Source organism: Rhincodon typus, chromosome 43 (genome assembly GCF_021869965.1).
Source record: "Rhincodon typus isolate 14 chromosome 43, sRhiTyp1.1, whole genome shotgun sequence".
Classification (NCBI taxonomy): Eukaryota; Metazoa; Chordata; class Chondrichthyes; order Orectolobiformes; family Rhincodontidae; genus Rhincodon; species Rhincodon typus.
In genome coordinates this window covers 1,387,665-1,412,961 of record NC_063374.1, presented here as the reverse complement: position 1 = coordinate 1,412,961, position 25,297 = coordinate 1,387,665, and the positions used below count along the sequence as shown (strand labels likewise).

Here is a 25,297-nt window from a genome sequence, read left to right as displayed (position 1 = left end):
CCTGAGGTAGAATCAAATGCTTCACCTTATTGTCGTACTACAAACAACTTTTGCTGCAGCAAAGCCGGAGCCCATTCTCTCATTGATACTCAGAGACAGTCACGTGTCTCCCTGTTTATTTTGTGTGTGGTTTTGTTCCTCTGTTGTGTCAAGTACGTGTGGATAACGAGTGCAGAAAAAAGGTGAGATTAGTGGGACAAGTACTTTTTTTTAGATACCTCTGAGAAAGAGTCGTACCGGATGCGAAACGTTAACTCTATCTGTTTCCCCACAGATGAAAGCAGACCTGCTGAGTTGTCCCGAGCATATTCTTGTGTTTCGTTTCAGATTTACTTTGCTCTTATTCAAGTATTTTTGGATGTTCAGCTTCTGTTCTCTTTAATTGTTTGTTACGGATGGGCCTAATAATGCAAACGTCTAGTGTCTTTAAAGCCAATGGTGGCTAATTTCCCACAATTCACGGCAATGCAGAAACCGCCCTATATGCGAGCTTATTTCCCCAGCGGTCGGATGTGCGCATGCTTGCAGTGCCGGGCGCAGGGCGTTGTGGGGGTTCCTTTGTTATGTCTCCGACTTGGTGGAAGCGGTACTGAAGATGGAAGAGGCGCTGTGCTGGGGACTGAGGGAGCCCATTCACACTGTCGCCCAGCTCTCATTGCCCTTGAACTGAGTGACTCTCCAAACCATTTCAGAGAGCAGTTAGCATGTCACGAACATTGCCGTGGATCTGCGTTAACTTGTAGGCCGGATCAGGTAAGAAAGGCAGATTTTCATCCTAAGGCGGTGTCAGTAAACCAGATTTTTCAAGAACTTGATGGCAGTTTCATGACTATTAAGACTAGCTTTTTAATCCAGATATATTATTTGAATTTGAATCCAAATTCCACCGGCTGCCATGAACCTGCGTTCCCCAGTGCATTAAAATGAAACCAAGAACATCCAGATGCTGGAAATCTGAAACAGTTCTGAAGAAGGGTCACCGGACTCGAATTGTTAACTCTGCTTCCTCTCCACAGATGCTGTCAGACATGTTGAGTTTGTCAAGCCATTTGTTTTTGTTCCCCCAGAGCATTAGCCTATGCCTCTTGATGACTGCTTCAGTGACCTCACCACAATTTGACTGTCTCTGGCATATCCTTTGTCCCCTGTCTTTGTTCTCCTTGTTCCTCCAAACTCAGATACCACATCTGATTTTCTTAGATTCCTTTGAGCCCCTGAAATCCCTGTGGCTGGGTCATTTCGGCAAATGGGGATTGACTGTCCTGAATTCCACATGACAGGACTGGGGATTGACTGTCCCCAGGGTCATGTTGGCATGTGGGGATTGTACAAATTAAAAACCACAAAGGAGCAATCAAATTGCTGGGAGAACATAGAACAGTACAGCACAAGACCAGAACTTTCAGGCTACCGTGTCTGCGCCGACCAGGATGCTATTCTTATTGAATTCCATCTGCCTGCACATGGCCTGTATCTCTCCATTCCCTGCCTGTTCATTTGTCTGTCTAAATGCTTCTTAACCATTGCTATTGTATTTGCTTCTACCACTGACAGGTGCCTGGAACACACTCTCTCTAACTATGTAATAAAAAAAAATTGCCTGGCACATCTCCTTTAAGCTTTTCCACTCACTTGAAACTTAATATTTGATGTTTTCACCTTAGGAAAAAGACTCCTAACTATCCATACCTCATTTTTATGTTCTTTTATTAGGTCGCCCCTCAGCATCCGAGGCTCTAGTGAAAACAATTCAAGTTTATCTAACCTGTCCTTACAGCTAATGTACTCCAATCCAGGCAACATCTTGGTAAACTTCTTTTGCACCCTCTCCAAAACCTTCACATCCTTTCTCTTGTGTGGCATCCAAAACTGCACACTATACTCCAAATGTAGCCAGACTAAAGTCTTGTATAGTTGCAACATGGCTTGCCAACTTTTTACTCACTGCTGAAGGTAATGAAGGCAGGCATGCTGCATGCCTTCTCTACCACCTTATCCACTTGTGCTACCATTTTCAGGGAGCTGTGGACTTGCACCCCAAGATCCTTCTGTAAATCAGTGCTCCTAAAGGTCCTCCCTTTTACTGTATATTTTCTCTTGCATTTGACCTTTCAAACTGCATCACCTCACACTTGTCTGGATTAAGCTCCATCTGCCATTTCTGTGCTTCACTTTTTAACTGATCTATATCTTGTTGTATCCTTTGACAAACTTCCTCACTATCCACAACTCTTCCAATTTTCACATTGTCCACAAACTGACATTTTTATCCAAATATATAAATATAAAAATTACAACAAGAGGTCCCAGCCGACTTAACCTTCTGGACCAGCCTGCCATGAGAGACTTTGTCAAATGTTTTAGAAAAGTTCATGTAGACAACATGCACTGCCCTACTGTCATCGATCATCTTCGTCACTTCTTCAAAAAACCCAATCAAATTTGTGCCATGACAAAACAAAGTCATGCTGACTGTCCCTAAGTCCATTGTTTTCTAAATGCAAGTAAAGATTCTTTTCCAAATGCAAGTGGACTATAGGTCCTTTGAGCCTGAAATAGAATATTTAGGCAAATTCAGAGAGGTGTAAAAGTAATCGTGTAGTACTAGTCAGGGATTTCGACTTTCCAACATTAACTGGGGTAGTCATCATGTGAAAAGTTTAGAGGAAGCAGAATTCTTCAAACGCACCTAGGAGAGCATTTTAGGCTGGTACGTAGAAGGCCATAAGGCCAGGATTTGTAGGTCCTGGACTTAATTTTAGGTAATGAAGCTGGGAAAGTAATTGAAGTATCAACGGGGGAATATTATGCAGACAGTGATCAGAATTCCATTACATTCAAAATTGCAATGGAAAAGAACAAGAATTACCTGAAATCATTGTCTCAGTTGAAGGAAGGCCGATTTTAATAAAACCAGGTATGATTTGACCAGAGTCGACTGAAAGCAGATACTTTCCGGTAAATCTGTGTCAGAGCAGTGGGACGTGTTCAAGAAGGAAATGGGGAGAGGACAAGGCCAGCATGTTCCAATAAAGACAAAGGGTAGGACCAATAAATTCTGTGAACCCTTGATACCAAGGGATATACAGAATTTGAGAGAGGGAGGCTTATGCAGATACTGAGGGCTTAAAATCAGTAAAGGAGTACAGAATGTGCAAGGGAAAACTTAAAAAGGAAATTGGGAATGGGGTATGAAAGGATGATGGCAGGTTAAATTAATGTCCTATGTAATTTTGCATTTTCATTAAGGGTAAAAGGATAACTAGGGCCCATTAAGAACCACCATGGTAATTTGTGCGTGGAGCCAGAGAATGTATGAATGGTTCTTGATCAAAATTTTGTGTTTGTCCGTCTCACTAGTGAACACCATGTGGGTATAGAAATCAGGGAGCAGGATTGTGATATGTTTAAATAAATTAGCATAAACAGGAGGTACTGAGTGGTGTATCATGTTTAAAGGTAGATAAATCTCCAGAGCTGGATGAAATGTACCCAGGCAGTTGAGTGAGGCAAGGGAGGAGATAGCATTAGTGCATTTTCCCTCTAGCTACATGAGAGGTGACAGGGGATGAGTAGACAGCCAGTGTTGTATCACCCTTCAAGAAGGGCACAAGGGATGTACCAAGAAACTACAGACTAGTCAGTGGTGGGGAAGCTGTTGGAACCAATTCTGAGGGACAGAATTAATCTGCTGTTGAAGAGGCATGAACATGGTTTTATGAAGGGAAAGTTAGGGTTACATCAACTTGATTGAAAGTTTCGGAGAGGTGTAGGCGAGAGCAATGCATTTGACGTCGTCCACTTGAACTTTGCAAAGCTTTTGTTAAGGTTCTGCATGAGAGACCGATAACAATGACGAGCCCATGGGATCCAAGGAAATTTGGCAATTTCATTCCAGAATTGGCCAAGTGGCAGGAAGCAGAGGGTGATAGACGAGGATGTTTTTGTGACTGGAAGCCTGTGCTGATTGGTTTCTGCAAGGATCATTGTAGGGGCTCTTGATGTTTGTGGTTTATGTAAGCAATTTAGTCTTGAATGTAGGAGGGTTCATCAGAAAATTTGCGATAGTACAAGAACTGCGCTGAATAAGAGGAGGGATAGCCTTAAATTACGCGAGGATGTAGACGGCCTGGTCAGATAGGCTGATCAGTTGCAACTAGAATTCAAACAAGATAAGTAGGGGCAGGACAAATAAAGCGAGGGAATATATATTGAATGGTAGGACCGTAGGAAGCACTGAGGGTCAGTGGGACGTTGGTGCATGCACTCTGATCCCTTAAGCTATCAGGACAGGTAGATAAAATGGTTAAGAAGGCACATGGGATACTTGCCTTTTTTAGCCAAGGCATAGAGTTTGAGAGCAGGGATGTTATGCTGGAACTGTATAAAAAGTTGGTTAGGCCACAGTTAGAGTATTGTGTCCAGCTCTGTGAGGGCTGTGATTGCACTGGAGAGGGTAGATTTACCAGGATGTTATCTGGGTTGGAGAGTTTTAAATATGCAGGGAGATTGGACAGACTTGGTTGGAGCAGAGGAGACTGAAGGGGACATGATTGAGATGTATAAAATTATGAGGGGCATAGACAGGTAGACAGGAAGAAACATTTTTCCCTTGATGGAGGGATCAAGAACTGGAGCATTGTTTTAAGATAAAAATCAGTAGGTTTAGGAGGAAAACCTTTTTAACCAGAGGGTGGTGAGAATCTGGAATTCATTGCCTGTAAGGATGTAGAGGCAGAAACCCTCACTACATTTAAAAAGTATTTAGATGTATAATTGTTATGCGAAGGCTATGGGCCTGGTGGCAAATGGGATAAGAATGGTTCGGTGGTTGAGTCTGTGCCACTCAAAAACAATGGCCTGAAGAGCCTTTTTCTGTGCTGTAGATCTCTCTGACTCTACATCTGTTTTGAACTCCTGTGACTGGGTCATGTCAGTGAGTAGGGATTGACGCTCTTGAACTCCCTATGACAGGGTTACATTGTTGAATGAGGATTCTCTGTCCTGAACGCCTTGTGACTGGGTCAAGTTGGTGAGTGAGGATTGATTGTCCTGAACTTCCTCCCTCTCACAGGGTCATATTGGTGAGTGGAGATTGACTTTCCTGGGAACCCATAGGAAGAATATCTAAACAGCTGGAGGAACAAGGGAGCAGCACATTCAGTCAGCCATCCTGCTGATTGAGGACTGGAACCGGAGTCAGTGTGATAAATAATAATCGTAAATATTTATCTTTATAAATTTATTTGGATTTTTTTTATTTATAGATGAGTTTAATTCTTGTTCAGTAAATAAATATCCTTTGTTTGCCACATTGTGTCCCTGCTGATAGTTGATTCATTCATTGATGGGCATTGCTGCCTTTAACAGCTGAAGTAGTGGGGTGTAGTGACACCGGCAGCTTTGTTTGGATGGGTGTTCCAGGAATTTGACCCGGTACAGTGAAGAAATGGTTTGAACTCAGGATGGCGTGAGGCCTGGAGGGGATCCTAAAAGTTCTGATGTTCCATTCATTTGGGAGGAATGGAGACTGCAGCCAGCCTGGAACGAGTTGGGAATACTTTGTAGAGCAGCAGACCCTCATTCCAGATTAGTAGCTTCCTAGTTTTAAACTCCTTTTCCTTCCTTCACACTGTCCTCCCAGGAGCAGTCAAAGAGAACAGCCCCATCTTGGGGCAGCAAGCAGAGGATGGCTCATATCAGAGGATTGGGAATGGGAGCAGTAAACAAAGGATTCCACTTTGCAGTAAATCAACGAGGCTCCGATCTCTTGTTGGGGAGGAATCCATGGGGAGGTGGTGGGAAGGATTCATAAAAGAATCATGTTCATTGATATGATTCTGAGGCTGGAAAACTGAGGCCAGGCAGAGGGAGGGATGGAGAAGACTGGGACAGAAATAGGAGACATGAATTTGGATTTCAGCCCGGGAAGAGAAAGTAAATGTGGGACAGGAATTTACAGCTTGGGGAACAAGAGGGGGAAAAATTGTTTCATAGAAACTGGAATTGTCTGTTTCAAATTTCTAACTGACAGTGACTTTTGTCAGCTTGTTTACAGGGTTTTGAAAGGGGCCATTTACAGATGAGAAACTGAAATCAAATATCGTGTTAAGATCTGACAGTCACTTACCTCACGACCTGAATATCATTGACCTTTGAGCTGAAAAGAAGACATTTCTTAACCAGTTACACAGCCTGAAGAAAACACTTCCCCATTCACAGCGGAGAGAAACCGTAAATGTGATTCATACACATATATCTCACTATTAATCATCCACAAAGACAAGGGCACAATGGAGAAACCATGGAAATGTGGCGACTGTGGAAAGGAATTCCGTTTTGCATCCCAGCTGGAAACTCATCAACGCAGTCACACTGGGGAGAGACCGTTCCCCTGCTCAGAGTGTGGGAAGGGATTTATTAATTCATCCTCACTTCTGAGACACCAGAGGGTTCATGATGTGGAAAAGCGGTTTACCTGCACCGTGTGTGGAAAGGGTTTTAATCGATCTTCTAACCTCCTCACGCACCAGCGTATTCACACAGGGGAGCGGCCATTCACCTGCTCAGAGTGTGGGAAAGGATTCACAAGTTCATCCCATCTTCTGAAACACCAGCGTGGTCACACTGGGAGGAAGCCTTTCACCTGCTCTCAGTGTGGGAAGGGATTCACCAACTCCACTGACCTACTGACACATCAGCGAGTTCACACCGGGGAGCGGCCGTTCACCTGCTCGGAGTGTGGGAAAGGATTCACTCAATTGCAAAACCTAATGAGACACCACCGAGTTCACACTGGAGAGAAGCCTTTCATTTGCTTTGTGTGTTGGAAGCGATTCGCTGAATCACAGCACCTAAGGAGACACCAGCAAATTCACAAGTGACTGTTGTGATTGCATTCTTCTATTATTCACATCCACAAGTGAACGTTCTCATATTTGGGGTTTATTTTTGCTGCTGTAAACTCCAGTCTGTTGTAGAGTTATTAATATTCACAATATTTGTTCTTTGTAATTAATTGATCAGCCAGGGTCTAATTGAATGGCAGAGCCTGACCAAGAGTTAAATGGCCTACTCCAGTTCCTGTGTACTTTCCTCACAGACATCTCACTCTCTTTTAGTTTGCTGAAATGCTGGTTTATGGAGAAAAGTCGTCTTCTTGTTCTTCAATGAGTTTCCATTCATTAGTTCTGTTTGAGTCCAGGTTTGCTAGGAATCGGAACTGGGCATTTAGCTTCTCAAGACTATTCTGTTATTCATTGAGGTTGTGGCTGATCTGTAATTGAATGTTATTTACCCATGTATTATTTTAATATTGGCTTCCAGTCTGTTGCAAGCTATTTAAAAATAAATTTTGTTCATATTGCACCTTCAGTTAGGCAAATTTCCCAAGGTGCATCTCAGAAGCATATAATGTTAAATTTGATGAAAATCTATATTTTCTAATCAACCTGTTCAGAGATGTTATTACAGATCTCAGAAGCGGATAAGATTTTAACCCAGGCATCCTGGTTCAGAGTTAGGGACACTACCACCACACCAGAAGAGCCCGATCTTCTGACAAAAATATTGACATTGAGTCAAAGAAGGGGAGGTTGGGAAGGCTGAGTACAATGCTTAGTTAATGGCTCTGGTTTTTTAACTCTGAAAGGAGCGATACAGACTGATGAAGAGGGAGAGGTGAGAATGTTAAGGTTGATGACTGAAGGTTCAGCCTACAGGACAGAGAATGTGAAGAATGTATCAGAGGCTGGAGTTTGAGGAATGCAGAGCTCTCTTGTTGTCCAGATGAAGGAGGTTACAGATATTGGGAGGCGTGAGCAATGTAAAGGATTTGACGAGAAGATAACAACATACAAATGGAGGCATTTGTGGAGCTGGAGCCATTGCAGTGAGTAGAGGAGTAATGGACAAGTGTCAGGGAAATGTGCATCAGAATTTGGATAGGCTGAAGCTTCAGTCCATGGAGGATAGTCAGAAGAGAACTAGAATAGACAAGCAGAAGGACAACACAGTCACATAGGAGAGCTCAAGAGAGGTACTGAGGGAGTGACACGTGCTATCACTGTACATATGGAACCTGATATCATGTGTTTGGCCAATGGCCCAAGAGGCAGCCTATACATGAGATTTTTGAGAAGTCATTAAGAGATCCATGGAGGAGAGCCCAAGGTAATGGGATCCAGTGCAGAAAATTGTGATAACTAAGAGAAGATAGGGTAGCAGAGCAAGGTAGAACTGAGGGAAATGATAATCGGAGCACTAGTGGAAGGGACAGAGCAAATAATACTTAAGAGGTAAGGCTACAGATTGTCAAAATGGTGATGAGATAGAAATAAAGGCTCTGTATCTGAAGGAAAGTAGTATTCATTACAAATGTATTAATTGACAGCTGAAATCTTTTTTTAAAAAATGTATATGATAGCTATTACAAAGACTTGGCTGCAAGATAACAAATTAGATAACATGGGGCCTGAATATTTAAGGGTACATACACCACAGATGGACAGGAAGGTAGGAAAAGGTAAATGAGTAACTGTTAAGAATGATATTTTTACAACAGATAATCATGACTTTAGTTGTGATGGTCAAGATCTAGAATCAGTTTTGGTAGAGATAAGAAATTCTAAAGTTAAGACATAATTTGTGGGAGACATTTTTTAGATCACCGAACAATAGGATGGTTCCTATTGAGGAAGAAATAATGGGGGCTTGCGAGAAAGATACAGCAATAATCACGGTGTTTTTAATGTATGGATTGAATGAATCAGATTGGCAAAGGTATCCTGGAAGATGAATTCAGTGAGTATTTCTGGGAGCGTTTCCTAGAGCAGCATATTCTAAAGCCAGTCAGAGGAGAGCTGTGCTAGATGTGATAATGTGCCACAAGAGGCTTAATTTAAGGACATAATTGTAAAATTGCCTTTAGATACCAGTAATCTTAATATGACAGTTTGAGAGAGGAAAGAGAAGGCCCTAGATTAGTGTTTTAATGTCATTAAGGACAGTTATGGAATACAGTTCTAGTTAAAGTGAACTGGGAAATTAGGTTGAGGAATAGATCAGTAGAGATAAATGGCAAAGATGCAGGTCATTGTGAAAGAAAGACTCTAGATGGAGAATTCACTATCTGTAACTAACTAAGAAAACCAAAGAGAGTGTCAAATTGAAAGAAAAAAATTGCACAATTCTGTGAAGAATAGTGGCAGGCCAGAAGATGGGCAGAGAATAACTAAAAAGTAGTGAAGTAAGGCAGAAAAACTAGCTATAGATATTTTTAAAGTGTCTCTATAAATATTTTAGATTAAGGAAATTGTTGGTCTTGTAGAGAGAGTGACTGAAAATTAATAATGGAAAGTAAGGAAATGGCAGGTGAACGATATTTTGTCTGTTATCACAGTAGTGAATACAAATAACCAAAAAATCCCATAAATTATTGTAAATCAGGTGGAGGGAAGGAGGAACTTAGTCACTAGGAATGTTTACTGAGAGAGCTATTAGAACTAAAAGCCGGTAAGTTACTGGGTCCTAATGGACTACTTCGTAGGTTCTTAAAAGAAGTAGTTGCTGGGATAATTGATGCATTGGCTTTGGTTCAAAATTCCACAGATTCAGGAATGGTTTAATCAGATTGGAAAATAGCGAATGTAAGTGCTCAGTTCAAGAAGAATGGAGACAGAAAGTAGGAATTACATGTTAGTTTAACATCTGTCATAGGGGAAATGCTAGAATGTTTTAAGGTTATTGCAGGGCACTTAGAAAATCTCAATGTGATCAGGCAGAGTCAACATGGTTTTGTGAAAGTACAGACATGTCTGACAAATTCATTTGGTTTCTTGAAGTAACATGCCATTTGAAAAATGGGAATCTGTGGATGTGCTACAATTAGATTTTCAGAAAGAACCATCTTGAATCTTATTGCAACATACAAGATTGAGGAGATTCGACAACATAGATGATGAAAAGATGTTTCCCTCTGTGGAAAAGACTAGTAAAAAGTGACACAGTTTAAAAATAAAGGCACTTTCATTTAAGATGGAGGTGAGGAGAATTTCTTTGAGATTCGAGAGTCTTAGGATCTCTCTTCCCTAGAGAACAAGGGGGGACTCAGCCTTTGAATATTTTTTAAGGCCGAGTGAGAAAGATCCTCGACTTTACCCTAATACTCTGACGCTTCTTTTTTTTTTAAGACAAGAAAGTGGAGCTGAAGCCAGTCAGATCAGCTAATGGTCTTATTAAATGGTGGAGCAGGTTTGAAGGGCTGAGTGGCCTACCCCTGCTCCTATTATTATGCTCATAACGGGGTGAGGTGGAAGCCAAGTGAGGTCAGCCCCAGTCAACTGGATGATGGGGATGGGGTGTTGGAGGATGTTTTCATTGACTTGGAGGTCAGTATGAGGAGGGATCGCGTCCCACACTTACACAGGATGTCCCTTTGTCACAGACTCCCTACAGTGTGGAAGCAACCCATTCTGCTCATTGAGTCCACAACAACCCTCCGAAGAGCATCTCACCCAGATCCCCGCTAACTCTGCGTTTTCCATAGCCAATCTGTCTGGCCTGTCGGAAGAAACTGGAGCACCCGGAGGAAACCTGCACAGACGTGGGGAGAATGTGCAAACTCCACGTACAGTCACCTGAGGCTGGAATTACGCCCAGATCTCTGGTGCTGTGGAGGCAGCAGTGCTAACCACTGAGCTACTGTGACTGGGATTCAAGCTGTTTGTGTGTGTAAAAGCTGTATCTTAAAATGTTCCAGTAGTCTTGATTGTGGAATGAAACGCTAAAAGGTCTGTGTTAAAAGCCAAGGGTAGTTGAAGGATTACTGAACTTTTTAAAAGCAAGGAACTTTACCCTCATTGTAAATGTTTAGTTGTCTATGCAAGTAGTTGGAAGCCTAGGTATTGGCAAGCTGGAACCAACAGGGTGTACAAATGGAGCTATGGCTGGCAACAAGTAGCTGAATTGACAACTGGTCATTAGTCCACAGACCAATGACCAAGAACTCCTGCCTGCAAATAATTATTTGGCTGCGAGTAGCTGAACAGCTTGAGTAAATGAAGGAGCTGTTTTGCTCTGCAGCAAAAAGCATCTTGAGCCTGGCGAGCTAGCTTATTTCTCCTCATCAGTTGCTGTAAGCTGTGGCTTTCAATTAATAAGTCCGAGACCTCTGTGAACCAGTCAATCTGTGCCTCCTGCAAACAAGTGAAAGTACAAAGAGAGGCAAGATTGAGAAGCAGCATTCTGATCGGCAAAAGGAATATCTCAATAAACCCTGATGGACAGGAACCGTTGATCTGCCTTACCAGTCTTTCCCTTCAATCATAACACCCATGGTTTCTATCTCTTGTTTGTGTCTGTATGTATGTGTATGTAAACAGAAATTATAGGAGGGTTAAGAGTTTTAACTAGTAGAGATCTATGCCTTCATAATTGTGTATCTGTAGTTAGAATCTACTTACTTGTAATAAATAGTAATCCTTGTCAAGTACAGAAACCTGGTCTGTGCTTTGTTAACCTGGGTCAAAAAGATAGGTAAATTGGGAAATTCTGTGTATTGTAAAAAAAATTGTTAACTTTTGTGCTGACTCTGGGCATAGTGGAGCTTGATTTCCAGTGTGCTACTGCAATGAGGCACAACCCAGTGCTGTGGTTGGGATGGAACCTGGATTGGAAATGTTCAGATAATATCATCATCTACTCAATGTGGAAAATTGCTCATGTATGCCCTGTACAAACACAAGACAAATCTAACCCAGCCAATTACTGCCCTATCAGTCTGCAGTTGATCATCAGTAAAGAGATAGGTGTCATCAACAGTGTTACCAAGCTGCATTTGCTTAACAATAACCAGCTTGTTGACTCTCAGTTTGGGTTCTGCCAGGGCCACTGAACTTCTGACCTCCATTATAGCCTTGGTTCAAAGATGGACAAAGGAGCTGAATTCCAGAGGTGAGAGTGACAGCCCTTGACATCAAGGCTGCATTCGACCAAAGGTGACATCAAGGCTGCATTCGACCAAAGGTAGCATCAAGGAGTTCCAGCAAAATTAGTTGGTATCAGGCTTAACTCTTCACTGGTTGCAGTCATACCTGACGCATAGGAAAATGGTTGTGGTTGTTGGAGATCGGTCATCTCAGTTCTACGACAACTCTGCAGGAGTTCCTCAGGGTAGTGTCCTAAGCTGAACCATCTTCAGCTGCTTTATCAATGACTTGCCCTTCATCTTAAGGTCAGAAGTGGGGGTATTTGCTGATAACTGCACAATATTCAGTGCCATTCACGATTCCTCAGATAATGAAGCAGTCCGTGTCCAAATGCAACCAAGTATTGTTTAGACTGACAGGTGGCAAATAACATGCATGCCAGTCAATGACCTTTCCTACAAGAGAGAATCTAACCATCACACCTTGACAGTTAGTTTCTCCCACTATCAACTTACTAGGGGATATGATTGACCAGAAACTGAACTGGACTGATCATATTTGCTGTGTGTAGAACAGCGGGTCAGAGGTTAAGAATCTTGCAGCAAGTAACATCTACTCCTTGTTGCCTATCCACCATCTACAAGACATGTGTCAGGAATGTGATGGAATACTTGCCTCTTGCCTGGATGGGTGCAGCTTTAACAACACTGAAGAAGTTTGATATTACCTAGGATGAAAAAGCCTGCTTGGTTGGCACCACATTCGCAAGCATCCACTCCCTCCACCACTGACGCTCAGTTGCAGCAGCTCAGTGTTATCATCTACAAGATGCGCTGCAGAAATTCATCAAGGCTCATAAGACAGCACCTTCCAAACCCACTAACACTATCATCTGAAAAAAACAAGGGCAGAAGATACAAGTTGCCTTCCAAGCTACTCCCCATCCCAAAATGAGAAATATATGTTGAAAATATATTGTTGTTCCTTCGGTGTTGCTGTGTTAAGATCCTGGAACTCCCTCCCTAATTGCATTATGGGTCTACCTACACCAATTACACTGCAATGATTCCAGAAAAGAGCTGTTGTTACCCCCTCAAGGGCAACTAGGAATGGGCGATGAACATTGGCTCAGCCAACAATCTCCACATCTGCGTCTGAATAAAAAAATGACGAGTTTAGGAAAAGGCAGGTATGGATTTGAGAGTGATGAAGCCATTTCATAGAGAAGATGAGATGAAGTTTGCAAGGATGGGAGGAATGAGTGTTTTGAGGAAGAATTTTTAAAAGGGAACAAGAAATCTTGGAAGAAACTGGTTGCAAAGTCAGTCAGAATTACAAGAACAAAGAAAATTACAGTACAGGAACAGGCCCTTTGGCCCTCCAAGCCTGCACCGACATGCTGCCCGTCACACCTAAAACCCCCTTTCCTTTTGGGGACTGTATCCCTCTTCCCATCCTATTCATCCATTGTCAAGACGCCCTTTAAAAGTCACAATAGTATCTGCTTCCACTACCTCCCCTGGCAGTGAGTTCCAGGCACCCACCACCAAAGGTCCAATCCAGATGGAAAAATACAGTAAATGGCAGAGCCCGTAAGAGTACTGATAGGCAGAGGGATCTGGATTTACAGGTATACAGGTCACTGAAAGTGGCAACACAGGTGGAAAAGGTAGTCAACAAGGCATTTGGCATGGCTGTGAAGGGATGTTAGTCAATCAATTTTATGGAAATAGGGATCAGAGAAGGAGGTAGATGTTAGAGTCACAGAGACGTGCAGTCTGGAAACGGACACTTCAGTCCAGCTCGTCCATGCCGACAAGATATCCTCAATCTAGTCCCATTTGCCAGCATTTGGCCCATATCACTCTAAACCATTCTTATTCATATACCCATCCAGATGCCTTTTAAATGTTGTAATTGTACCAGTCTCCTCCACTTTGGCAGCTCATTCCATACACACACCACCCTCTGCATGAAACAGTTCCCCTCAGGTCCCTTTTAAACCTTGCCTCTCACCTTAAACCTATTCCATCTAGTGCTTGACACCCCTATCCTGGAAAAAAGACCTTGACTATTCAGCCTATCGATGCCTCTTATAATTTTATAAACCTTTATAAGGTCACTCCTCAGCCTCTGACGCTCCAGAGAAAATAGCCGCAGCCTATTCAGCCTCTCACAATAGCTCAAGTCCTCCAAACCTGGCAACATCCTTGTAAATCTTTTTTGAACCCTATCAAGCTTAACAACATCTTTCCTATGGCAGGGAGACCAGAATTGAACACAGTATTCTAAAAGCGGCCGAACCAATATCTTGTACAGCTGCAACATGACCTCCTAACTCCTATACTCAATGCACTGACCAATAAAGGCAAGCGTACCAAATGCCTTCTTCACTAACCTGTCATCGTGCGACTCCACTTTCAAGGAATAATGAACCTGCACTCCAAGGCAGCACTCCCCAGGACCTTACCATTAAGTGTATCAGTCCTGCTCTACTATAAGTTTTGCCCTACCAAAACATATCACCTCACATTTGTCTAGATTAAACTCCATCTGCCACTCCTCAGCCTATCTGATCAAGGTGCAGTTGTACTCTGAGGTAACCTTCTTCCACCCACAGCAGGTGGACTGCAGTCGTTCAAGAAGGCAGCTCACCACCACCTTCTCAAGGGCAGCTAAGGATGGGCAATAAATGCTGGCCCAGCCAGTGATGCCTACATCCCACAAATGAATTTAAAAAACAATCTGAGATGCCAGGAATCAGTCTGGTGAACCTTTTTGCACTCCCTCCAGAGCCAGAACATCCTCCCTCAGATAAGGAAATGAGACAATGAGATCAAAGATGATGTGTAGTAGTGTGCAGATGTAGGAATAAATGAATAATAGGTTTGATGTGGTTTACAGGGTTTTTGACAATACTGCATACAGCAAACTATGCCAAGAAGTGTTATTAGATCCAAGGGAAAATTGAAAATGGATCCAAAATTGACAGTGAAAGGAAATAATTTAGGATGGTTTATTTCTGAAGACTGTTTCCTGTGGAGTTCCTTAGGGTTCCAGACTGGTTTCTGAGCTGTGTATATGTCAATGATTTAAACTCCAATGTATGAGACAGAATTTAGAAGTTGACAAGATATTCTCTGTAGTTGACAGTGAGGAAAACATAATACATGGCAGCAATGGACTGCACAGCATGGAAAAAAAATAAAGTTTTAGAGAAATTCAGCAGGCCTGGAAGAATATGAGGAGAGAGAAACAGAGTTAGCATTTTGAGTGTATTGACTCTTCAAAACACACTTTATCTCTCTCCACACATACTGTCAAATTTGCTGAGTTTCTCCAGCGCTTTCTGTTTTTATTTCGGGTTGGTTTTTACACAATATTGTCACTTTGAATTGTTTTGGACAACACTGCACATACACACATCACAAAGCAAGGTCACACACTACCTTGCAGACAGCTACGTTCACACACACACACAGACACACACAGACACAAACTTATCACAGCAAGGCCAGTGTGATATCTTGCAGGCTACTACATGGCTTTATAGTTCAGTAGGAACGTTGCAACCAGGTGTGCTGAACGTTGCAAATTGAATTCAAAGTAGTTGTGTGTGAATATTTATCAAATAGGGACCTGATGGCCTACTGGTATTATTGCTGGATTGTTAATCCAGAGACCCCAGGCAATGTTCTGGGACCCTGGTTCAAATCCCACCATAGCAGATGGTGGAATCTGTATTCAATTTAAAAAATCTGGAATTAAGATTATGTTTAATGGTGATCCTGAATCCATTGTCGATTGTCAGGAAAAACCCATCTGGTTCACTAATGCCCTTTAGTGAAAAAAGCTGCCATTCTGGTCTGGCCAACATGTGACTCCAGATCCACAGCAATGTGGTTGACTCATACATGCCCTTTGGGCAAATTAGGGATGGGCAATAAATGCTGGCCTAACCAACAAAATCGTCAGCCCATCAATGAATTAGTTACATAAGTACATAACATATTAGTTACATAAAGGGAAAGCGGGTGGCCAGGAGCAATGTTAACCTATGAAAGACAGAAAGTGGGGATATTGTCAATGACTATGGGGAAGTGGGACACGTGTTGAATTACATTGCCTCAGGTTTGACAAAGAGGCTAGCTTGTTGGAAGTCCCAAGAAAATTAATAGTGGATCAGGAACGGGGACTGAATAAAATTAACGGAAGCAAAAACTATAAGAAATAGGAACAGGAGTAGGCCATTCAGCCCCTCAAGCTTGCTTCACTATTCAATAGGATCATGGCTGATCTGACATTTCTCATGTCCACTTTCTTGCTCTTTCACTTTAACCCTTGATTCCCCTACTGATCAAGTACCTATCTGTTTCAGCCTTAAATATACATGAGGACTCTAATCCCTCTAAGGGAAGAAGTTCCAAAGACTCTCAAACCTCTAAGGGAAGAAATTCCTGCTCATTTCAGTCTTAAATTGGTGTTGGGAGCAATATTGGCCCAATAAAGGATGAAAGTGGGGATATCATCATTGACTATGAGGAAACGGTAGACATGTTGAACAATTACTTTCCCTCAGTATTTACAGTAGAAAAGGGGGATAGCTTGCCAGAAGTCCTGAGAAAAATAATTGTGGATCAGGATCATGATTGGGGTCTGAATAAATAGTGTAAAGTAAAACATTGGTAATGAGGAAATTAATGGAATTAAAGAGTGACAAATCCCTGGGACCTGACAGATCTTATCCAAGGATATTAAAGGAAGTAAGGGAGCACATTGTAGAAACCCTAATGATAAATCTCCCAGAGTTCCCAAGATAAAGGAGTCATCCCGCTGGATTGGAAAATTGTACGTCACTCTGCCTTGTGAAGAGTGAAAGAGGAAAAACAAGGAATTACAGACCAGGTAGGCTAACAACTCTGGTTGAGAAATTCTTGGGGTCTGCAATCAAGGATGGGCAATCTGAACAGGTTTAAAATTTTCAGTTCCTCAGGGAGCAACAGCATAGATTGATGACAGATAGGCACGCCTGACAAACCCCACAGAATTTTTTGAAGAGATGACTAAAGTAGTGGACAGGGGAATGTCTATGGGTATTGTGTACATGGACTTCCAGAAGGCATTTGATAAAGTCTCACTTATGAGTGTGTTAAATAAGGTAGAAGTCCATGGAACTGAGGGTAAATTACTGACATGGCTAGGAAATTGGTTGAGTGGCAGGCAATCGAAAGTAGGTAAAATGGGTAGGTACTCAAATTGGCAGGATATGACCAATGGTATCTCACAAAGATCTGTGTTAGGATATCAATTTTTCACATTATTTACTAACAATTTGGATCGTGGAACAGAAAGCAGATACCATCATTGTAGGCCGAATATCAAACAATGATGAGACAGTTTACAGTAAAGAGATAGAGTGCTTGGTGGCGTGGTCTAAAGATAACAATGTCTCCCTTAACATCAGCAAAACTAAAGAGCTGATCATGAACTTTAGGAAACAAGGAGGAGAGCATGTCCTTATCAACATCAATGGAGCTAAGGCGGAGATGGTTGACAGTGTCAAGTTCCTAGGAGTGATGATGACCAACAATCTGTCCTGGACCACCCATGTTGATGTGACAGTCAAGAAGGCATAACAATGCCTCTTCTTCCTCAGGAGGCTAAGAAAATTCAGCGTGTCCATAAGAATTCTCATTAACTTTTATAGATGCACCATAGAGAGCATTCTATCTGGATGCATCACGGCTAGGTATTGCAACTGCTCTGCCCAGGACCATAAGAAACTACAGAGACTTGTGAACATAGCCCAGTCCATTACACAAGCGAACCTTCCATCCACTGACTCCATCTACACTTTTGCTATCTTGAAAAGAAAGCAAGCATCATCAAACACCCACTTCCAACCTTTTCCATCAGGCAGAAGTACAGCTTCTTCCCTGCTGTTTTTAGACTTCTGAATGGACCTTGCAAATTTTAAGTCTAATGTTTATCTTGCTTTTTGTACACCTTCTTTGCAGCCATAACATTGTATTCCTCGCCCTGTTCAATCACACTATGACTATTATATGTTACAATCTGCCTGTACTGCATGCAAAACAAACTTTTCACTGTACCTAGGTACATGTGACAATAATAAATCAAATCAGACCTGATCAAGTGATATATCCAAGTTTTCTGATGACACAAAGTTAGTTGGCATTGTAAACAGTGTAGATATTAGCATAAAATTACAAAGGGGTATTGATAGACTGGGTGAATGGGCAAAACTGTAGCAGATAGAGTTCAATGTGAGCAATTGTGAGGTTATCCAATTGGATTGAAAAAGGGTAGGAGAGGGTACGTTCTAGATGGTATGAATACATTGGGTGTCCAAAGGGACTTGGGGTTTAGGTGCATAGATTTTTAAAATGTCATGAGCAGGTTGTGACAATGCTATGGCTTTAAGAGTTGTATTTTGTCCTTTTTTTATGAAAAAAGGTTGAGACAGACGTGCCAAGTAGTCTGCTCAAAGCCAATAGAGTAAATAGTTTTTTTAAGTTGGAACAATAGAAGCAGTCTGAAAGGGTGAGGTCAAGCTCCCACAGAACCAAGACTTCTGGCTTTCAACAGTTGCTGTGGTCTTGAAGCTGGATACGGAGGCTCTTATTCCTCTCTCTGTTACAGCTAAAAGCTGGGGATTCTCTTCCTGCTGCTAGAATTGCATATGAGACAATCTATTTTACTGAAATTGCTTTTCCCAAGGGTGTGAATATTACTATCTTGGAACAGTTCACTTGTAGTAGTTAATGTATATATTATTTTGTTAAGCTTTCAATAGAAATAGTTAAGCCAATTCCTTTCTTTTATTTTTCTTATGTCTGTATTTCGACCATAGTGTACAAATAAGGTGCGTTTTGCTGAACTTTTGAGTTGTTTGACCAATCAAGTTGCATGTGGAATGCAACACCTTATACTTACATTTAAAATAATAAAAAGTTAGGGTCTAGACTAGCTTCTTAATATGTTTTGAGGCGTTTGGTCTGGACCATAACAAATTGGGGTCTCTTGTTGCGATCAAAATCTCTAATTCCAGGCTGGGTTTAGGATTATTGGACTCAAAGGCAGTGAGTGGTAAGTGCTGGTGTTTTTTTATTTTGGCTTTTGGATTCGGTTGGTTTAAACAGGGTGTGCCTTATGTAATAATGGCTCTTTCAGTCACGAAGTGTTTCCTGGGGGGGGTGGAAGAAGACACTTCAGGTATTTTACAGGAAGTGAGCAAGGCAAAGCTTTCAGAATTGGCAAACAATTTGAAGTTGGAGTTGCCTATGTCTGTGAGGAAACGGGAAATAATTGCAGCAATAGATCTACATTTAAAGTTGTCAGGAATGCAGTTGGAATCATTGGAGATTGCTAAAATTCAATTGCAAATGAAGCAATTTGAATTAGAAGCAATGGCAAGGCAAAAAGAAAAAGAAAGAATAGCCCTAGCAGAAAAAAAAGGGAAATTAAACAAATTGAATTATGGTCAAAAGCAGAGGAAAAGGCAAAGATGACCCGAGCAGAAGAAAAAAAGAAAGAGAAAGTTTTTAAACTTCAGAGGTTGGAATTGAAATCTCAAAGTCAACTTAAAATGGCAGAGCTAGAGGGGATAGGTAGAAGTAGTGAAGAGGACAGCGAAATGATCCCATTGTAGCCAAAAGCTTGGTGGGGATCTGTTTAAATATGTTCAACCTACATTGACAAGAAGGATGTAGAAGCCATTTTCATTTCATTTGAGAAACTGGCTAAACAAATGAAATGGCCAGTGACCATTTGGTAGTGTTAGGTTTAGGTTTAGAGTTAGGGTTAGGGAGGAATTTGCACACGATCAGAGGAGGGATCTGGGGAATATAATGAGTTGATAAATGCCATCTTAAGCATGTATAAGCTAGTACCAGAAGCCTACAGATGTTTCAATAATGCAAGGAGGGGCCCTGGTCAAACATACATTGAGTTTGAAAGGATCAAACATAGTAATTTTGATAGGTGGATAAGGGCATTGAAAATAGATCAAACGTATGACGCTCTTAGAGAGATGATTATTTTGGAGAAGTTCAAACATTCACTTCCTGAAGTAGTAAGAACTTGTGCAAGAGCAGAGAGTTAAGGCTGCAGTTTAGCAATGGAAATGGCAGATGATTATGAGTTGGCTCATACTTCAAAGTTTGGCTTCCGACATCAATTTCAATCTGTGAGGAATGAAAATTGGGGAAAAAAGAAACCTCAGGTGGTAAGGGAAAAGGAGATCTCATTGAAGATAGTAAGGATTGTTTACAACAGAGTAAAAAGGAAACCCATGCAGGGTCAAAAAAGTAAAAATGCTCAGGTGTTTTCACGTAATGAAGTAGGCCACATGAAGTCGCAGTGTTGATGGTTTAGAAAAAGCACTGGAAAGACGAATGTCGGAAAACAGGATAAGCCAGTGAGTTTCTTTAAAGTGGTAAAGGAAAGCACAGTGAAAGCTATAAAGCTGCAAAAGCATGTACATCGTAATCAGGGGCTGGTTGAGAAGAAAGTACCAGATCCCTTTAAAGAATTTTCTTGCATCGGTATGACATGAGGAGCAGGTAAAAAGAACTTCTCCAAAAAGAGAAACCAAAAGAACTGCGGATGCTGTAAATCAGGAACAAAAACAGAAATTGCTGGAAAAGGTCAGCATCTGTGAAGAATAAAATCAGAGTTAATGTTTCGGGTCCGGTTCTGAGGAACTCTGATTTTTTTCTTCACAGATGCTGCCAGACCTGCTGAGATTTTAAGAGATACAGGAGCAATTCAATCGCTGATGGTGTGAGATGAATATTTCCAGAAAAGGTGATAATATGTGGAATTCATGTTGAGAACAGCAGTGTTCCATTATATAAAGTGAGGTTGGAGATCCAGTGAAAAGTGGTGAAATGGTGGTAGAAGTAATAGAGAAATTCTAGGTTCCAGGAATGCAGTTTACCCTTGGTAATGATATAGCTAGATAACAGGTGGGAGTGATGTCTACTGTGGTTGAAAAGCCAGTGGAAAATCAGGCAACTGAGGCATTACAGGAAGTATATCCTGGGATTTTTCCGCACTGTGTGGTAACATGGTCACAAAGCCACAGGTTAAAACAGGAGAAATCAAAGAGTATAGATAATGAAATTGAAGTTCAATTATCAGAGACTATGTTTGATCAAATGGTTGAGAAGAAACAAGAACAGGTGGAGGACAATTTAGATATTTTCAGTTCAGACAAATTTGCTGAATTATAACAGAAAGATGAAAAACTAAAGCAGTTGTATCAAAAAGCATGCACAAAAGAAGCTGAGCATATCCCAGAATGTTACTACCTCAAAAATGAAGTATTGATGAGGAAATGGAGACTGTCACATATTCAGGCAGATGAGAAATGGGCAAAAGTTCAAGCTGTGTTACCGGTAGTTTATAGAAAGGAAGTGTTGTGGTTAACACGTGGATTACCAGTAGGAGGTCATTTGGGAATAAGGAGAACTCAAGGCAAAATACAAAAACATTTCTATTGGCCTGGACTGCATAAGGAAGTGGTTGAATTTTGATGGACATGTCAAGTAATCTGAAAACCTCAGGCAGTGAAAAAAACAACACCCTTAATACCTGTTCCTGCATTTGAGGAACTCTTTACAAGAGTCTTAAATGATTGCATAGGACGCCTACCTAAAAGAAAAAGTGGGAATCAGTATTTGTTGGCCATAATGGATGTGTCTATTAGATTGCCAGAGGCTATTCCATTATGCAGTATCATGGTTAAAAGGATTGTAGAAGAGTTTACTATATAACAGGGGAGGCAATGGCCTAGTGGTATTATCACTGGACTATTAATCCAGAGACCTGGATAACATTCTGCAGACCTGGGTTTGAATCCCACCACAGCAGAACTAAGAATCTAATGATGACTGTGTGCCAATTGTTGGGGGTGGGGGGGACACCTGGTTCACTAATGTCCTTCAGGGAAGGAAACTACCATCCTTACCTGGGCTGGCCTACACGTGACTCCAAACCCACAGCAATGTGGTTGACTTTTAACTGCCCTCTGGGCAATTAGGGATGGACAATAAATGCTGCCTAGCCAGTGACATCCTCATCCCATTGACAAATAAAGGGTGAGAAAAAGATACTTACAGAGATACAATCAGATCGAGGGTCAAATTTTACATCAAAATTATTCAAGGATATTATTGATAGCTTAGGAATAAAACAACTCAAATCCACTGTATACCATCCAGAATCACTGGGAACATTAGAACGGTGGCAGCAAACTTTAAACACCACATTTGAGGGCCTATAGTCAAGACCATCCAGAGGATCGTTTGTATGTTTTGCAGTTAGGAATGCATCTAATGAATCAACTAAATTCTGTCCATTGAATTAGTTTTGGGCTATGAGGTGTGAGGACTACTGAAATTAATTAAGGAAAAATTGGTGAGTCAGAGTTCAGAGCCAACATATTTAGACTTTGTGTCAAATTTTAGGGTAAGATTAAATGGAGCAGGTGAGTTGGCTCAACAAGATTTGAAAGTAGCACAGCATGTGATGTGACAGGAAGCAGACAAGAAATCAAAATTCACAATTTTGCTAGTGGAGATAAAATATCAGTATTACTCCCCATGGTACGAGAAGCTTTAAAGGCAATGATTTGTGGGCCATGTCAAATCAAAAAGAAATTCAGCGACATGGGACAGGACATACCCAGGGATGGTGATAGTGGTATCTGGGACAATTTCTGTAAGGTATGATTCCGTGGATATGACATTATCAGGCTGTTGGTTAACTAGTCTGTGAGACTGCTCTCCCAATTTTGGCACTCGCCCACAGACGTTAGAAAGGGGGACTCTGCAGTGTTGAAAGGACTGTTTCTGCCATTGTCTTTTCCAGTGCCTAGGTCGATGCCAGGTGATCTGGCTGGTTTCATTTCTTTGAGACTTTGTAGTGATTGGTACAACTGCTAGGCCATTTCAGATGGGAATTGAGAGTCAATCACATTGCTGCAGGTCTGGAGTCATATGTAGGCCAGACCAGATGAGGACAGCAGATTTCCTTCCACGAAGGGCATTAGTGAACCAGATGGTTTTTTTCCCCCCAAACAATCAACAATAGTTTCATGGTCATCAGTAGATTCTTAATTCCAGATTTTTTAAATTGAATTCAAATGTTACAATCTGCCACAGTGGGATTTGAACCCAGGTCCCCAGAACATTAGCTGAGTCTCTGGATTAATAATCTAGCGATAATACCACTAGGCTATCATTTCCTATCTATGGTTGCCTTTTTACCTAGAGGACTGGAGTACAAGGATGCAAGAGTTATGCTGCAGTTGTACAAAACCCTGGTTAGACACTATTTGGAGTATTGTGAGCAGATGGGGGCATCACACCTTAGAAAGAATATAAAACAAAGAACTGCAGATATGGGAAATATGAAAAACAGGAATTGCTGGAGTAACTCAATAGATCTTTTGTTTTGAAGAAAGATCACTAGATCTGAAACATTGACTCTGCTTTCTCTCCACAAATTCTGCCATACCTGGTGAGTTTCTCCAGCAATTTCTGGTTTTGTTTGGTAAGGCTATATTAGCCATAGAGTAGGTAGAACATAGTTTACAAGAATGATATCTGGGCTTAAAGGGTTAAATTATGAGGCGAGATTACATAGATTAGGCATGTTTTCTCTAGAATTTGGACCATGGGGGCATTGTCCGAGAATTAGGGTCAGACCATTCAGAACAAGTGTTAGAATGCACTTCTACATGCAAAGGATGATAGATAAAACCAAAAACACTGCAGATGCTGTAAATCAGGAACAAAAACAGAAGTTTCTGGAAAAACTCAGTAAGTCTGGCAGCATCTGTGAAGAAAAAATCAGAGTTAACATTTTGGGTCCAGTGACCCTTCCTCGGAACTCAGGATGATAGATGTTTGGAATTCTCTTCCACAAATGGCAGTTGATGCCATATTGATTACACTTAAATCCAAGATGGATAAATTTATGTTAAGCAAAAGTATTAAGGGATATGGGCCACAGCTCTTCCATGATCTCATTGAATGGTGCAACAGGCTCAAAAAGGATGAATGTCCTACTCCTGTTCCTAAGAAAGTGTGAGGAACAGCATTTGTAGTGAAAAATAAGGCAAGGGAATACACTATAAATAACAGGGTACTGAGAATTGTAGAGAAACAGAGGAACTTTGAAATGTTCATCTCAAGATGCCTGATTGATAAGCTGTAAAAAGGCCTATGGAGGAATTTTGGTACAAAGAACAATACAGCATAGGAACAGGCCCTTCGGCCCTCCAAGCCTGTACTGACACATTCTGCCCTTCCATACGAAAACTGTCTTCATTTACAGGATCCGTATCCCTCTCTTCTTTTCCTATTCATGTATTTGTCCAGGTGATTCATGAATGCTGCTATTGTGTCTGCTTTCTCCTCTGGCAGCACATTCCAGGTACTCACCACCCTTTGTGTGAAAAACTTGCCTCACACATCTTTTTTAAACTGCACACCCATTCCCTCACTCACCTCACCCCGCAACTTGAACCTGCATCCCCTCGTAATTGACCCCTCCAACCTGGGAAAAAGCCTCGTACCTTCCACTCTATCCATGCCATTCACAATCCTATTAACTTCTATCAAGTCGCCCCTCAACCTCCTGCATTCCAGTGAAAACAAATCCAGTCTATCCAACCCTTTTTTCATAGCTAAAATCCCCCATACCAGGCAACATCCTTATAAATCTTTTCTGTACCCTCTCTAAAGCATTCACATCCTTCTGGTAGCGTGGTGACCAGAACTGTATGCAATATTCCAAATGTGGCCTAACCAAAGTTCTGTAAAGCTGCAGCATTATCCTTGTCTGTCTTTATACTCAATGCTGCTTCCAAGGAAGACAAACATGCCATAGGCCTTTTTTGCTACAATAACTACCTGTATTGCCATCTTCAGTGATCTGTAAACCTGCACACCCAGATCCATTTGCATATCAATAATGCTAAGGGTTTTGCCATTCACTGTATAATTTCCACTTGTACTTGACCTTCCAAAATGCATCAACTTAATTTTACTGCCTATGCCTCCAAATGATCTATATCTTGCTGCATCCTCTGACAATCCTCCTCAGACCAGCCACATTTTCCTCCAAAATTATTAATGTAGACCACTAACAGCAGAGGTCCCAGTACTGATTCCTAGTGGTGAACATTCCAAAAAGCATCCTTCCACCACTACTCTCTGTCTCCTATGACGAAGCCAGTTCTGTATCCATCTTGCCAGCTCACCCCGATACCATGTGACTTCATCTTTTGTACCAAACTGCCTTGTCAAAGGTTTTACTGAAATCCACGCAGACAACAT

The 25,297-nt window shown here is 41.5% G+C and overlaps 1 protein-coding gene across 4 annotated transcripts; it reads left to right on the top strand.

Annotated features, from left to right (window-relative positions):
- Positions 1-532: 532 nt before the first annotated feature.
- LOC125487627 (zinc finger protein 229-like) lies at positions 533-11,485 on the top strand. 4 transcript variants are annotated; one of them, XM_048619524.1, is made up of 3 exons: positions 533-753; positions 5,075-5,220; positions 6,059-11,485. In XM_048619524.1, exon 3 carries the CDS (start codon positions 6,294-6,296, stop codon positions 6,882-6,884), a length of 591 nt encoding a protein of 196 aa, XP_048475481.1. In that variant the 5' UTR covers positions 533-753; positions 5,075-5,220; positions 6,059-6,293; the 3' UTR covers positions 6,885-11,485. The 4 variants fall into 4 exon arrangements, with proteins under 4 accessions (XP_048475481.1, XP_048475484.1, XP_048475482.1 ...); XM_048619527.1 differs by having other exon boundaries at positions 541-753; positions 5,075-5,198; XM_048619525.1 differs by having other exon boundaries at positions 541-753; positions 5,075-5,198; positions 6,048-11,485.
- The last annotated feature ends 13,812 nt before the right edge of the window (positions 11,486-25,297 follow it).